Genomic DNA, 17236 nt, shown 5'->3' with positions numbered 1-17236 from the left:
AAAAGCTTTTGCTTTATTTTTAATTACCCTAATAGCTTGTGAGGAAAACATTGGAAGTGCTTTATTTTAAAAGCTTTTGATTTTCAGCTTTTGGGCTCTTCTTTTAGCATCCCTTGTAAACTCTTTAAATAAGTAGATTGGGCTCTCACTTCTCAAAGCATCTGGACGCAGAGTCTGAGAGTGAGTCCCGGCTACTCGCTTGTACTTTGAGTTGCAGATTAATACAAAAAGAAATACCGAAAAGGGGCGCGAGTCTTTGGGACCAATATCTCTAGGCAAGGAACTCCGCCGGGCCAGTGTCGAATCAAGTGTGAACTGTGAACTGTTTTGAAGTGATTATTTGTGGTGTTGCGGTAGATTCTCGACTTGGAGTGTCCAAGTCTGTTACACCGGCCAAGGGGCCTAAAGCTTAGAATGTACTGCTTTTGATTTTGGCCAAGGGCCTTTAAATATGTAAATAGGGGTCTCTCTCCAGTATGATTCTACCGCGTGGAGAAGCAGAGGAGAGCCCCAAAGCATTGTACCTTTGCGAATTATTAATAAAGAAATAAAGAAATATCGAAAGGGGTGCCAGTCTTTGGGGCCACTGCGGTCTAGGGGTGGAACTCCCCCACTCCATGTCTTGCGTGGATTCTCTCTCTCTCTCTCTCTCTCTCTCTCTCAGTTATTCAAGTTGTTTTTAAGTATATTATTGTTGCCAAGTATGTAGAGTGCAATTATCTTTGTGTTTTCGTCCGATCACTCGTCAGAATTGATTACACTGAATCTTAGCCACCAAACCTTGAAGTTGCAGGTTCTCCACAATGGCTTGATTAGTGATTAATGCTCCCCAAGAAGCGGGTAGAGCAACAAGTAGAAGCATAGTCTATAATTGCACGGGATCTCCAATCCAGAGGTTAGAGCTCATCAAGTAGAGCTTGCTAGCTATCAAGGAACTTGGCACTAGCTTCATTTTCCTACATGTTGGTGTTGACAATTCTCTTGATCAGGGAGATTTGATAGATGAGGTCAGTGTGCTTATAGCTACGCTCAAAAAATTGCCAAATGGCTTGAGCGTCGGTAAGATTTCTTACCATTTGCACTTCCATGTCATGGAAATGCTGTATGAGCTCCAATTGGTAGGTGTGATTTGGGACTACTGCTAGGTGGCTATGATCTAGTAGAAGTAGATCTTACTGATCTAGGGTAGGTGAATCTAACTAGATCCATATCTAGGTGAATCTAATCCATCATTACATAGAGAGTAGGCGATCATGGACATCCCTGTTTCACCCCTATAGTGTGGTGTAGCTATATGAGAGAGAGAGAGAGAGAGAGAGAGAGAGAGAGAGAGAGAGAGAGAGAGAGAGAGAGAGAGCACCTTCCAACATATAGTTTCTTGATGAGGTAGGCGCTGAGAAGTCCCGCCTACAAAAGAGTAACAATGAGCCTCACTTAGAAATCATTTGCACTGGCCTGAACTTTGGTGACAAGGAAGAGGAACAAAAACAAAATCTCGTGTTAAAATACTCACGCTTATTCCCAAAACTGTGCTTGTAAAGAAAAGATAGAAGAACTTCCCCACCAATATGAGAACTTCAACTGCATTCATCTCAGAAAGGTTTAAGCTTTGAATTGCATTAAATAGCACAACCGAAGATGCGTCGTTCATAACTCCTTCACCAAACACCAAGCTGTAGAGGAGAGGAGTTTCATCTTGAGATAGAAACTGCAGAAAACAATCACATTCATCAAGCACAACACCACACTTGAAACTAATGATAGCCAGAGATACTAGAGAGCACACCTACTGATGTTAAAAGAAAAGCGTGCATATGATCTAAATGCCATTCTAGCCAGTGATTTGATCTAAGGTACACAAATGCAAAACAAACGCCAAACACCACGTGCTCAACATCGGGGATTCTCACATTACTTTACTGTTGATAATTGCGATCAGTTTTTGTACAATTTCTTAATGTGAGACTAAGGCATGTTGATGGATGAAAACTTGGATTATTGCGCATTCTAAAAAAATTTCCTTCACTATATAGTAACGTATTTAAAAACTAATCCATAAGGTAGCTTCAAATGTCTTTAACCACTGAAATGTGTACATGCTAAAACATGGGCTATTTGTCTGAAGTGTTTGCATCACAATTTACAAGCTCGCGATGTTGATATTGGTTCATTGTATTTCACAAAAGGAGATCGACATTCACATAATGCGTTATTTGATTTTCAATTCTTCCATTGTTACACTTAAAAGAATATTTAAGGAAACATTTGACCACTATGATATGTATTGATTCCCTGATTGCTTGACAGCAGCATACGACAACAAACATCAATAGTATAAAAAAAAAGTGGAGCTTACTTGCAAAGTGCACACAGAATCTGTAGCTGAAAAGATAACTCCAAGGGCTGTGTGTAACAACAACAATTTTAAAAACCATGAAGATTCGGCCTCTAGAATAGTAGACATTAAAAACAATGCTGTACCTAAGTAGTTCTTGTATGAAAGTGGAAGACCAAGCTTTGGAAAAATCCACTTGCATGCTGCATCAAAGAAGCAATCAAAATTAGTAATTTGCTATATTAATATGATAATTGAACGCAAGGAATGTGAACTTGCATGTACAAATAGTACGTACTGAAAGCGATTATGGTAAATGAGATGAACACGCCGATCACACCGAAAAGCATAATTGCAACAAAATTTTGGAAGAATTGCTTTTTCTTGACCTGGAACCTACAAATCCAGTACAAAGAGAAACTATGTAAGTCATAAAATAAGATTTATATTAACTTACTGAGTTGGTGTTTAGAAGAAACATAAACCACATATAGGTGAATTTTGTCAAAAGTTTCAAAAGTAAAACAAGCCTGCACTACTTCCTTTTCTGTTTGGCAAGTTTCCTTGCTTGTCCCTAGCCTTCATTGATTTGCAGTAGATGAAAAGTCTAGAACAAGTAGACGAAAAGTCCTACAACAATTTGTTGATTTTCATGGAATTAACCTTAGGAATAGGATCCCATGAAGCTGAACAAGACAATGCCCAAGCATTTGAATTCTCGTCTTATGCAAGCGAGACAGTCTTAATTTTTCACCTGTTAAAATCATTGCCTTAAGTTGGTTGACTCGATGATAATTTAGAATTGACAAATGGCTTGCACAAGTTCCCACTTAGACCATAAGTAGGTGAAATTACTGCATCAAAGGGTATGCAAGATCTTTTCCTAAAATTGATGGTAATCTTGAACTAAGAGAGAGTGACGTAAAAACCTCGAGATTTCAAATAGGAGGTTCTGCAAGCTTATATGGCTCAGACAGAGCTTATCTTTAGCTTGTGGCATAAACCTTTGAAGTTCACTGATGGAAGCAACCATCTATTTCTATGACACACCCTTATCCTCTTGTTATAAGTGACATACATTCATTTACCCTGGAATTCTACAATTTTAAAACAGCTCTATTCATTTTTGGGCCGTATAGGGGAACAGCTAGCCTCTGTACTTCCCACCTGTCAAAGCATGTCACTATTGCTGTTCGGCAACTCCTCCTCCCTCCGCTACCCGCTCATTTATTTGTAGAGTAGGCTTGATTTCTCGTGGGTATTCTTACGAATGGCAACATCCCTTGCATCTAGTGAATTGGGATGTTCACAAATTTATTCTCCTATGGCAAAACCACTGCTCCATATTCCCCAAAAAAGATAGGGGGATTTAAAGATAGAACACCGATTTTGTTCCAATTCTATTCCTAATGTGCAAAGGATCGATACAGATCAGAAGAAGGGCAAGAGACAGTTTCTCAAGGGATGGGGATGCTTGAACAGTCAAAGTGTTCTGATCCTCTACGACCCTGTATATACGGACAATTTTACCTCAATTGATACAGCAGATCGGCTGTGGGCACTCCAATTGTAACTTTAAGTTCTGTCTTTGAGGGGTTGACTACTAACACAACTCCAGTGCAAGCTCAACTTAATCTTCGGATTGGCAACTAGAAAGATCGAGAAATAGACACGGTAGTCATTCCGTAGACGATCATCGTCAGCTGATCCTTATGCATAGAAAAATTCATTCAACTCTACCCACTAGTATCATCAAAATGAGACAATATTCTGTTGCAAACTCTGATTCAAGCCCACAACCACGTAAGTTTTTTGAGGAAAAATATGAAAAGCTTCTTACCTTAGTATGAAAATGTAAGAAAAGCAACTAAGCCTTCAAAATGAGAATGCAAGATTCTCTTTGATCAAACTGTCAATATTATCAGACCCACTTTTGCATGCTAATTCAGTGCAAAATAACACACAGCACTGTTACACAAGTTTGAAAATTTAAGAAACAATTGTGCTAATTAGAATTACTTACCCGGCATTGAAAATTATCGGTGGGAGAAGGTAATAGAAAAAGAGATTCTCATCGAACAACAAAATATGTGAATTTTGACCCTTGCTCAATAGGAAAACTACCATTCCAGCACAAAGTCCCTACAAAATTGACATCACAAGAGTTGGTCTTTTTCTTTACAGCTTGCCCACACAATGGTGTCAATTAACCATGGCACTCAGATACTACCACCCAAGAAAATGTAGAAATCATAAAGATCACATTTTCTCTTGTTTTGATTAAACAATATACCTGGTCATAGCTTGAACAAATTACCAAACACCCACTCACAAAAATCGTTGCTTCTAATTGGGTACCACCAACTAAAACTTTTGTTTCCTTTTTTCTGAGGTCGGGCATCGACAAGTAAAAGGTAAATTGAGTACTACTTAAAGCACATTGGCATTGCTCCCGAGCAAGCCTTTGAAACCTAACAGCAACTCTAGTTATTGAAATGGTTTAAAGTTCAGGGTTTAAACTTAAGAGATACTTTACTATCTTTCATTTTTTGGAATTGGCATCGTTAATTTTAATACTATTATAAAATATGACAAGCAACAAGCCCATGATGGCTCACTTCATACCAAGCAATTCCGCTTTCCGCATGCAGGCATCCTAGGAAAATTTGAATGTAATTAATAACGATGTCACTGAAAATCAAGCGATCACTATTGGATTCAATTTGAACATTAATTTGGGTATTATTGCTTACAAATAGATATAAAAGAACCTTAATTATTTACTGTCTTCGCAACCCGATTTCAGATTATATTGGACAAAGGCACACAAGCTACATTGATGCTCATGTAGGACGTGGTCAAAAAAATATGATAAAAATAAACAAACCAACAACCTTAGTTGCTTTGATAAGCAATTCTAGTGTAACGCGAATCAGATCCACATCACTCCAAAACGTTTCAGGGCCGAAATGAAACATTTACCACCATTGAAACATGGTGTTTCACCATGAGCCGCTTCAGTCTAATGATAGAGCACAGTGAAATGTGTGACCAAAACGTGCATATAGTATTTTGGAAGGCCCAAAATCCCCAAACTACGGTAACTTGCTATTAGCAAAATGGCATGTCGGCAAAAAATTTCAAGGCTCAAAGCATTTCACCTGCCCGGGCCGACCGAAACGCGTTTCAAGGTGACCATAAACACAATATTAGTAAATATGGGGATGTGCCAATATAAGTTTGAATTGAGACTTCCGATAGAGACTTTGGAGTCTTCATAATTAGAACATCACAACTCCAAATTGATTATTCCAATATTGTACAAGAATGGAAAATTGAAAGATTCCCAGATTCACTAATATGGTGTACTTACTGAGATTTCTTCTTTTACAAGCAACTTCTCATGTCAATGAAAGATAAGTAAAACGTCAGTTCAACATGACTTGCAATTATACTTACTATTTTATTGTTGTTAAATGATGGTTAGTCATTAATTGTACTATTTAATTGCTGTTTAGACGATGATCAATCATTAATCGTATGCATGTAACTTACAAAAGAAAAGGTCAAGAAGAGAAGCTTACAAGTAGGAGTGAGGTGATCGATTCATTAACCCACTTATTTGTATGAAGAAGATGACCTATCAGCATGGATGCTAGTAGAAGACCGACTGTGAGACAAATTTCAACAACCAAGCTCTCATTGTTGGTTTGCGCCAACATTTTCGCCGAGTAGAGATATTGAGCTATCAATTGCAACATGGCTGAGAGTATGGTTTTCCTCTGTAGTTGATTCAATGCTTCCGTCTTGGTTCGATTAATGGACGTGCGCCTATTAGCTCCATTGATTGATTAAGTCATAACCATAATTAGCACTGATTACCTCCATTAATTAACTGAGCATAATCATAATTACCAATCGAGAGATGGCAGCTACAGAAAATTGAATCGAGCGACTGCTTGTATGGCTTGCTTGTATGGCTTCCGTGATGGTTGCAAGCCGAAAGATGAAATACCTGAGCGCTGAGCGCTCGCAGTTTCTGCATGCAGTATAAAGAGGAGCTGGTGGCGGCTGCTGAAAAGAGTAATATTTTTGGCCGTAATATTGAAGCGGGAGCCTTTGGTGGATGAAAGAAAGCACCGTAAACTTTGGACCTTCTCGAAAACAAAGTATGTTCCACCCACACACTTACACACAAGAGTCAGGACGTCTTGCGTTCAAGACTGGGACATATTCTTCATATCTCTTCGAATTGTTCATTCAACTCTAGAAAGTCGCTTCTTCTTCTACTTTCTTTCAGAGTTCCCTCTTTAAGAACGACGTTGTGATAGATCTTTGAGGTCTCTTGGGATTGTTTCAATGACATTAATTTTTTCTTCCCTTCTTTCCTCTTTCAATACACATGCAATTGAGGGCCAAGAGGGACAACAACACACCTCTTGAGAGGGACTAGTCAACCTCCTTAGCGACACGGTTTAAGGGGTTGAGAATGGAGCTCTAGTGTCCTTTCCTAATTATAAGGGCGATCTCATGGTCATTGGCGGAGGCCGAGGACCTTGGTGGGAGCCCTTATTACAGAGAAATGGACACTACAGGTCCTTTCCCAGTCGCGTAAAGGTCCAGGGGAGGGGCCCAAGAGTGTTCTCTGAGCCTGCGCAGGTTTAATCACTATAGGGACTATTTTTTTTCGGCTGTTGACTTGTCATCTCCAGTGATAAGCGGGTGTGTGGGATTCTCCATTGGCAAGAGGTGATTTTCATGTTGCTGATTTGGCATGCTAAAAGTGGCCTGCAAGTTATGTGTGAAGCCTGGCATTCTGCGTGCTGAGTTGGCAAGCATCCAACAGATGCATGGAAGGTTTCCTGATAGAGGGCTAGCTTACTTCAAACAAGTCTAGGAGAAAGAATTTGTATAGTGTGGGTTGTTGTTGACTCGCATCTTGAAGCTGCCACAAGAATACATGAGAGAGCATTAATTGGAATGGACACAGACAACTAACAAGTACTGCGGGAGGAGAATTCAAGATGTCTACAACATAGCATAGCGCTTTCTAACAAGAGAATGGTTCGGCTCCAACATCTAAAGCAACATAGCTCATACAATAAAGTGCTTTAGAATAAGAAAATGATTGGGCTCCAATACCTAAAGCACCATAGCCAATTGGGCTCCCAATTCAAGTGAAATGACTTTAAAAACCACTAAATGACGAACTATTGAACTATTTGGTGATGTTTGTGAGGTTGTGGCTCCTTGTAAAAGCCATGTCTTCTAAACTTTATGATATTCTTTTTGGCCATGGTTCGATTGGTGCATGGTGTTGTTGTAAGGTCTTTTTTCTTAATTTAATACTCTCATATAGTGTGAAATTGGAAAAAAAAAAAGCAATGCAATATGGAAGGAGGGTATTGGGCACTATTCTTTGGTCCCAATCCCACTTTGGATCCAATTTTCACTTGGCAAAGAGCCCTGTGGGCGCTCAAAGGAGTGGTTATCCCTATCACTACCTAATGGAAGAAGAAACAAAAAGGAGTTTCCTTTTGCATGTCAACCTTTTATTTTAATAATAAAAGTTCTCTAATTAGCTTGATTTGAATTAATCACCTTTTGCATGTCAACCTTGCCATCGTATAATTCATCACATAGGGTAATAGGGTGTTCACTTTACATATGCAGTCATTGGGGTACTCAAATGCTTTCCCCCCTTGCATGTTAAAATGTTGCAAGATCTTGTGAATATACTTTTCCTATGATAGTTCAAGTATTCTAGGCTTACAATCTCTCTTGATACGCATACCAAGAAAGTGATTTGAATCGCCTTAATTTTCATGACAAACTGCTTGCTCAAGGAATCCTTGAGAATGCAATCTCATCTTTTGACTTTGTGGCTATAAGCATATCATCCACGTACAAGATTGGAATGATGAGGGAACCATCGTTCAATCTCCTTATGTACAAGCAGTGATCCTCTTGTCTCTGTACTTAACCTTGGGATTGAATGTACTTATCAAACTTGATGTACTACTGCTTTGAGTCTTGCTTTAATCCATAAAAAGCTTTCTTGAGTCTACACACCAATTCTGCCCTTGTTGGCTTTTCAAACTTGATGAACCACTGCCTCGAGCCTTGCTTTAATCCATACAAAGCGTTCTTGAGTCTACACACCCTTGAGAATGCAATTTCATCTTTTGACTTTGTGGCTATCATCCACGTACAAGATTGGAATGATGAGGGAACCATCATTCAACCTCCTTATGTACAAGCAGTGATCCTCTTGTCTCTGTACATAACCTTGGGATTGAATGTACTTATCAAACTTGATGTACTACTGCTTTGAGTCTTGCTTTAATCCATAAAAATCTTTCTTGAGTCTACACACCAATTCTGCCCTTGTTGGCTTTTCAAACTTGATGAACCACTACCTCGAGCCTTGCTTTAATCCATACAAAGCTTTCTTGAGTCTACACACCAATTTTTCCCTTGTGGCTTTTCAGGCTTTATCTCAAAACCTTATGGCTGCATCATGTAGACATCTTCTTCAAGATCCCCGTGAAGAAATGTCATCTTCACATCCATTTGGACCAATTCCATGTCCTCTATGGCTATTAGACCAAGTACAAGACGTAGTGTAGTCATCTTGACCATTAGAGAAAAGATCTCATCAAAATCTACGCCTTTCTTCTACTTGAATCCTTTAGCAACCAATTTAGTCTTATACTTAGTCTCGAGATCTTCTGCCATGTACTTCTTTTTGTACATCCATTTGCAAGGCAATGCTTGTTTACCCTTTGGTAACTTTGTCAATTCCCAAGTCTCATTGGCTAAGATCGAGTTATACTTAGATTGCACAGTTTGCTCCCACTTCATGCTATGTTCCATCTGAATAGCTTCTGTCATAAAATCTAATATCTAACTAACCCAAATGATTTTCTCATATTAAATTGATCACTTAATGTGGGAGAATAAACGGGAACAAGTGTTAAGATATAGGTATGTGCTTATAGATCTATCTCAACACGGGGCCAATGGTAAAGGGGCCCAAAAGGGAGATGGTCTATCAAAGAGCAAGGCTAACCAATGGAGCATAAGACCTTAGGGTTAGCTTCATTGAAGACCTCCAATAAATGTGTGTAAAAGTCCTTTGACCTTAAGTAAGCTAGGGCTGAGCTTGAGGTGGGAACCCGGCCCAAGCTCGAGGTGCTTGTCATGCTTGAGGTGTTTTTCATGCTTGAGGTGCTTGATTAAGATGCTTGAGGTGCTTGACTGGCTCCATGCTTGAGGTGCTTGACTTGCTGCATGATTAAAGTACTTGAGGTGCCTTGAGAAGCTTGCCTGAGATGCTTGTGGGAACACCCCCTAGTTCAAGTGCTTTGTCATGCTTGGTGAGTAAGGTGCTTGATCACCTAAAAGTCAAAAGCATTCCTACAAGAGGGGGGGCGAGCCCTTTTCCTAGGGGCTAGAGAGAGAACACCCACTCACACACACAAGGGAAGCCCAACTTGAAGAGGCAGCAAGGACACATGTCAGGCCCCTACCCATGTTACCTTCATGTGTTGCTTGAAGCCTATTGGCTAGGCTTCAAAGGGGTCCAATGATAAATTACATGAATTATCTAATTGTTTTAGCATTTATCAAGTCCTCTCTCTCAAAGGGGAAAGGGGGACACTTGTCCCAAGGCTACCCATGTTGCTTGTAATGGCTCTTGCTTGTGATTGGCTAGGCCTGGAGGGGTCCAATGAGCTTCAGGCATGAGCTACAAGGGGGGGTCGACCCAAGCAAGCTAGGGGGGTGCCTAGGGGGTATACTCACCCACACACACTCACAAGCACTCTCATTGTGTGATATGAAAAGTGCAAAGAGCTCCCTCTCCAAGCAAGTAGAGGTTGAGAGCCTACACCAACACTCTTGGCTATGGAGTGCAAATCCAACCAAGAGCCATGCTTCAATGCTTAAGCTTGCCATATCCTTCTTCTTCATTACTATGCTATTATGTATGCTAGCAACAAGAGTATGATAAGTGAGGAACTAATTCTTTCTCCTACGAAATGTTTCTTCTTCCTCTTCCCTACCCTCATTCCCTGCTAGCTCTCTCCACCTTCGAAGGTGTTTGAGGTCTTGGGACTGAGGCTTGGGATAGTTAAAGCTTTCTTCAAGTTTATGTTATGTTTGTGGTGCATGAAGCCTTTCATCTTCATGGCATCACCTAGGTCACAAGGAACACAAAGAATGTATTGTAACAAGTCTCTCTTTATGGGAGAAATCATAATACAAATGCCTATTGGAGGGGGGACCGGCTCCACATAAATCCGGTCCTCAATTGTTGTCATGTTCTCTAAACTCTCTCTCTTGCAAAAGTATTGTCTATGCCAAGTTAACTAATTGCTATGATTATGTTGCTATCTTCAATTATGTCTACCCGCTATGCTCACAAAATCATTTCTTGAAAGTACTCTCATTAAATTCCGCTATTCTCAAATTGAATAGGCAAATTCCATTACAGCTTCTTTATAGCAAGTGGGTTCACTGCAGTCAATGACTAACAAATAGTCCAATCTTGGCTCAAAATGATCAGGTGCATGTGATACATGAGTAGATATTCTAAGTACCTGATTGTTGGATTTTGCTCTCTTTGGAGTAGCATTTGGTTGTGTACTAGTGGAAGGTGCATCACTAGCACATCCAACATTCTACGTAAGTGGTGGTAAGGCAACATCCTCAAACCTTAGTTTGCGATATTTAATCTCTTTCACTTTCTATCTATGCATCTTAGACTCGTTAAATATCACGTGTGAGCTGTGTATAGCATTATTAGATTTTGGGTGCCAGAGACGATATCCCATCTCTCCGTCTAGACCATATACAATGACAATGCAGTTGTGTGATTGGAAATCTAGCTTTTGCCTAAGCACTTTTGGCACATGTGAGAATGCCTCACACCCAAATATATGTAACCTTTCGTAATTAGGGTGTTTGCCCATCCACATCTCCAGTGGAATCTTATGCTTTAGTGGTGCACTAGATAACTGGTTCATCAAGTAAACAACCGTTATAACAGCTTCCCCCAAAAAAAATCATGAGGTAAAGTGGTTGCAGACAACATAGAAATGACCCATTCCTAGATAGTTCTATTCATCCTTTCTACCACACCGTTTTGGGCAGGTGTGTAAGGCGTGGTGAACTGTCTTCTAATGCCTCAGAGGTTATATACTCACCTCCATTGTCAGTTACCAAAGCTTTAAGCTTTCTACTTGATTGGTTTTCTATTGGTAAGCACTTTTGAAAGACACTAAAGATTTTGCTCTTCTGCTTCAAAAGATAAACCCACACCTTTGTAGTAGAGTCACTTATGAATGTTAGGAAGTATAGTGGCCCCCTAGAGACTTAACATGCATAGATCCGCATAAGTTTCTATGAACAAAATCTAGAGGGGTTCCTAACTCCTTGTGTAAAGGTGACGAGGTCAACCTAGTCTATTTTCCATAAATGCGATGCTCACATAAAGAAAGTGAGAGTCATTTAACATAGGGATATAGCCAGAACACTGCAATACCTTCATTCATTTCTGACTCATATGTCCCGGCCAGCTAGAGTCACAACTCTATAGACGGCAGCTCAGCTAACAATAGAATTCTCTTTCACCTGAAGAGACATAGAGTGAATACAATGAGCCAGACTTGTGGCCTCTAAGCATGACCATGTTTCCTTTCTTGATGATCCAAGAACCATGTGCAAAAATAGTAGTACCCAAATCGTCTAATTGCTTCATAGGAATCAAACTCTTTATCCATTTGGGTACGAACAAGTGATCTTCATTAAACTCTTGTGCATGTTCAACACCTTCCCACATTCAAATGACTGCTTCCACTCATTTTCAACCTTGGATTTAGACTTTCTATTTGTTTGAGATCCATTTCATAATGTGTATAGAGCCCTATCTGCATTTGCTTTGGTATATTAAAAAAATATTGTAGAAAGCAGTTCCAATGGACTCCAATTTCTAAGGTCTTCCTTGGGCCTCTTGTTAAAAAGGGACATCCTTTGAGGTAGATTTTTCACCACTAGTTTAGTATCCTCTTTGTTTGTGTACAAGCCTCTGTTGGAACCCTAGCCCACTCAAGGCACATGTAGTGCTTGAAGGTTAATATAAATTCTCTCAAGTCACAATTGTAGCTCACTCAAGGCACATGTAGTGTTGAGGGTTAATATAAATTCTCTCAAGTCACAATTGTGAGTATGGCTCAAAAAAAAGGGGACATACCTTCTTTTCTATTTTTTACAAAACTCACAATAGTGAGTGTCAGTGTATTAATCAAAACAAAAAATTACTAGCTTCAAAAACAAAAAAGGTGCATGCAAAGTAAAATAGAATGACTAGGGCTATATTGGACAACACATGATAAGAACCCTCCCCGCATCTCAAGTCAGGGCTCCAGTCAATCCAACAAAAGTTGCCACAAAAAGATCATAATCCCAACTAGCACAACCATGGTCCAAACACGGGAGGCTAGCCTATAACCATAGCTTAACAAAAGCACGTGCAAAGATAATAACCAAAGACCCGTAGCAAGGGAGCCACCACTCCAAAAATCTTTGCCATAGAAAGTGGAGTGCCCATACCAAGGACCACAGAGACATACCTTCAACACGAACCAGATGAAGCATGCGCAGTTGAACCGAGAGTCTGAACTCCATCACCCTTTAAGAAGGTCCATGCAAATCAACACATTGGAGGAAAACACAATCGATCCTAGAAAATCCGAACGTAGGCTATTTTGGTGAGCCAGGCACTATTTTTGAGCAGATTGGGCCTTAAAGGGGAGCAAGCCCTTCTCTAGCAGTGTGCAGTGCCACGAAGGAAGTGCATCTACCACATACGCTTCTCAGCCAAGCATGGCCAAAAACCAAAGACTTTCAAGACTCTGTTGCCTCCCAATGAGGAAGGTGGGAGGGAGGCCTCTCCCATGGCAAAAAATTAGGCAAGGTCAAGCTGCCAGACGCCATGCATCCGATTTCTCACAGTGCACTCCCAGGGTAAAGATCAACGAGACATACCCTTTAATAAGCTTGAATTTAAACTCCAATTAAAACAGGACCAAGCTTGGACTATCATGACCAAGGATATGTTAGATGCAACTAAACTTGGTTTGAAAGGTGGTAAGTGGAAGGAGTACAGTTGCACGACAAAACCTTCGCCCCGACATGGGCTAGTCTAAGTCTGGGGGGGCATCTCAAGGGAACTGGTAAGGAAGTGCAAAAGAGTGGGGGGAAGAAACCAGGTACTTCAAGAACTCCATCTTCACTAGTCCCCCTGGCTCTCTAAACTTGTAGGACCACCACAAAGACCCTATTGGATAAAAACTGCCACAAAAAGGAATAATAAGGGTCCGAATTGGCTAGCTCACTTATGAGATGATAACAGTAAGAGCTAGAACCATTGACCTTTGGCAACCCAATAACAACTATATTGTTAGTTAACAGAGTGATAAAAGAGATTGACAATGTTATAATGCCAATATGTGAATCCGGATTTGAGTGGAATGCGTGGAGATAGCCCAAAAGTAGGCTTTTATGGAAACCCCATATTAAAGGCATATATCATGCAATTTATGCATGAGAATGATTGGTCTATCCCCCTCAAAAAAATATGGAAGAGACAATGGACGGAAGAACGGTGGGGGGGAAGTCATGGAGAACATCTGGAAACCAAAGTGGTCGTAGTTTATGAAGATATTTTTATGGAAGCTGATGTGGGATGCTCTATCGACATGCATAAAGATCCAGGAGAGAGGAATTGGGTCCGATCGATGCTTGGGGTGGAGGATAGCTAGAGGATTTGGCCCACCTATTCATGGAATGTTAGGCGATCAGAGGCCTGGTAGGGAAAATCTGCAAGTAAATCCAAAGGACATGGCAGATCAAATTCTTCAAGACTGATTTGTTCCTTGGTACCAAGAAGTTGGGAAGTCCTACTCTTCTCATCTGCACGCAAACTGTCAAGTACTTCTTCTTTCACCATATATGGCAGGCAAGGAACCGGCGTGTGTTTGAAGGAGATCTGGACGTGGCAAGCTTCTCAAAGATTATACAAGAAAGCAAAGTGGTGATATATATGCTCGGACGCAAGGAAGATTCGGATGACTGATCTAGGGGCTACCCATGTTGTGTTGTCAACTTGCGATACGTAAAGCCTAGAGCTATAGTCCACCTACTTTGTTAAGCCGGTGATGATAAGCCACGATGAGAGGCAGTTGACATCCAACTTACAACACATCAAGGCTCGGCATGAGCTTGAGGTTGGCTTGTAATTTTATGATGCGCTTAATACAATTCACTCACAAATTGTGAATTTTGCACACACATAAAAACTCCAATAAAAGCCCTAAGCAAAGTCTCTCAAAAGAGCTCAAGTTCATCTAGTAAAGCTTTGCATGGGTCCCTCAAGGACTGAGTGCACCTTTGCTTTAGGGAATCACTTTAGATCTGATTTTGAAGCTTCCAAAAACAAGTGTTTTTCCATCATAAAGATTCCAACGAACATGAACAAGTTTACATAAATTAAAAGACAATGATCCTTTCTTTGTTTTCTTCAATAATAAGTGTTCGCTCTTTACCTCTCTCAATCCATTCATTGTTCAAACATTAACACCTATGTAGCAATTTGTGTGTCATATGAGCACAAATATTTCCATACATAAATACATTCATTTGTGTATGTATCTTTGTAAGCATATGTGACCTTCTACACCAACTTTTCCACCAAAAAAAATCTTTGTTCTTGACCTTATCTCACACCTTTATATAACTTTTTGGCTCTCTAAAACAAGCCTCGGAGAAGAGGACAGTTATGAGTACATTTCATATAGTGATTGGACTTACCTTTCCATGTGAAAGCATTGAAATTTTCTTTTGTGTTTAATTTGTAAATGGCACTAGCATGGGTCCCTTGATTTCAAGCATGACTTCCTTTTCCTTTTATTTTCCCAGGATGCCAACGTGAGCCTTTCTCTCTTACATGTGTATCTCAATGCATCTGGAACACTAGATTCTTAAGTGCGTGCATCCCTCTCTTTCCAATTTTGCTTATCATACAGATTGTAAATGACAATCACCCTACACAACATTGTTCAAAAGGTTAGTCTCAAGGTCCGCATGAATACATCAATCTTTGATGACAGGAATCCATCCTAGTGTTTTCTGAGTTCTTCTTGCATGTCTATATCCCCGTCTCCTTTTGTGTTCGCGTCGTGTTTCTTACATTCATTCATGTTCTCAAATTCTTTTCCTCTCTCACTATTTTATTTATTTACGTCTCCCACCCATGCTCTTTCTCGTTCTTATTTCTTTGTCTCTCTTTTGGGACTACATAAGTAGTTCTTTGTAAAGGGTTGGATTTTGGGTGCATCTATGATTGGATAAAGCTTGATGGCAAGCTAATGATAATAAACTTTTTTATAATTAAAAAATAGGCCCTTGTGAGAGGGTGTTGACATTTGTGTATCTCTCTCTTTAAAGAGAAGCATTGAATATTGTGTCAAACATTACTTTTTATGCTTTTGGAATATATTGTACTCTAAATAGTTCATTGTTATATATTTTTTTCAAAAAAACATAATAATTTATTGTGATACCACGTGTTTTAAAATACTAGTGTCACTTTCTACTTTTCTCTCTCACAAAGAAGCCCCTTGTTGGCCTGCAGAATGCCATAGCGGAAGACAAAGAAAAGGTGCAAAGTTTGAGATGTTGATGTAGAGTGTGCCGATGGTGGACACATGTCCTCTTTGGTTCAAAAGGAAAGTTATGTAAATGCTTCATTTAAAGACCTAATGCCTTTCTTTTTTTTTTGGTCTTTGTTTACTTTGTAAATGCTTCGTTTAAGAACCTAATGTCTTTTCAACTGTTTCGTTCGAAATGTACTTTTTTAGTTTTATGAATTGTCCTTTCATCAAGAACTTCAAGAATTTATTTTCAACTTTAGCATCCACCTCCTTACTTTAAACCAACATGTATCATCATTAGGGATTATATTTAAACTTTTTCAATATTGATAAAATTGTGAAGTAACATGTAAAATTGGAATACTCATATATCCTTCATATATACTATTATACATGCCAAAAGAAACATTTACTTAGAAAATTACTTAGGTCCATCATTCCTTACAAATGTTTCTACAATTTTGTGATCATTGTCATTTGATCGAGGTTGTTTCAATGTCGATATTTATCATAAAATTCTTGCATATATTGAAATCATCACATCGATTTTTTTACATAGTTTACTACAACAATTATATAAAAAAGAACAAACTAGAAGTTGGACAAAATTTGGTCAACAAGTACCTTCTCCATGACTACCACTCAAATAACCTTGACCTATTTAGTCTCGTTTTCCCATTTATCTATTACTCCTTTTATAATACACCCTCTCTACAACCTTTTAAAATTCTTGTTGTGGATTAAAAAATTAATAACTTCTATAAACACAACCTTCGTCTACTTTTGCATTGTACTTCCTGGCAGGCGACCGTGATCCTTCACCTTGTTATGAAATTCTTCTCAATAGCCTAAGCCATAGTGAATTTTCACCTTGTTCTTTTTTTTTTTTTTGCAGAACCCACCATATGTGGGTGAATATATTAGATAAACCAAAAAATTACATAAGAGTCCATGATCATCATGAGCCACGGATGCCAAATATTTCACCAGACATAAGAGACGACCAGTACATAGCAAAGACTCTAGAGGCTACCATGGCCCATGCCAAGACTACCACCCCAAGCACAGGCCATCCCCAAGATGCATCATTTTATAACAAACTAGACAGACATCAAATACATTGGTTGATCGGGGTGCCACACTCAACAACAAAGACGAAACCATACCATCAAGGAAGGGGCAAGGT

The 17236-nt window shown here is 39.5% G+C and overlaps 1 protein-coding gene across 1 annotated transcript in view; it reads right to left on the bottom strand.

Annotated features, from left to right (window-relative positions):
* The window catches only part of LOC147451118 (sodium/hydrogen exchanger 1-like), a 36128-nt gene extending 29609 nt beyond the window's left edge, over positions 1 to 6519 (bottom strand). The window contains exons 1-8 of the mRNA XM_086520864.1: positions 6251 to 6519; positions 5920 to 6166; positions 4359 to 4477; positions 2634 to 2731; positions 2482 to 2538; positions 2357 to 2403; positions 1514 to 1708; positions 1361 to 1407 (exon numbers count right to left, since the gene is read on the bottom strand). Of these exons, the coding sequence (XP_086376990.1) occupies positions 1361 to 1407; positions 1514 to 1708; positions 2357 to 2403; positions 2482 to 2538; positions 2634 to 2731; positions 4359 to 4477; positions 5920 to 6096 (740 nt within the window). The 5' untranslated portion in view covers positions 6097 to 6166; positions 6251 to 6519. The remainder of the gene's footprint in view (positions 1 to 1360; positions 1408 to 1513; positions 1709 to 2356; positions 2404 to 2481; positions 2539 to 2633; positions 2732 to 4358; positions 4478 to 5919; positions 6167 to 6250) is intronic.
* Between the last annotated feature and the right edge of the window lie 10717 nt (positions 6520 to 17236).

Source organism: Adiantum capillus-veneris, chromosome 9 (assembly GCF_014529385.1).
Source record: "Adiantum capillus-veneris isolate H3 chromosome 9, ASM1452938v2, whole genome shotgun sequence".
Classification (NCBI taxonomy): domain Eukaryota; kingdom Viridiplantae; phylum Streptophyta; class Polypodiopsida; order Polypodiales; family Pteridaceae; genus Adiantum; species Adiantum capillus-veneris.
This window is presented reverse-complemented; position numbering and strand designations above follow the sequence as displayed.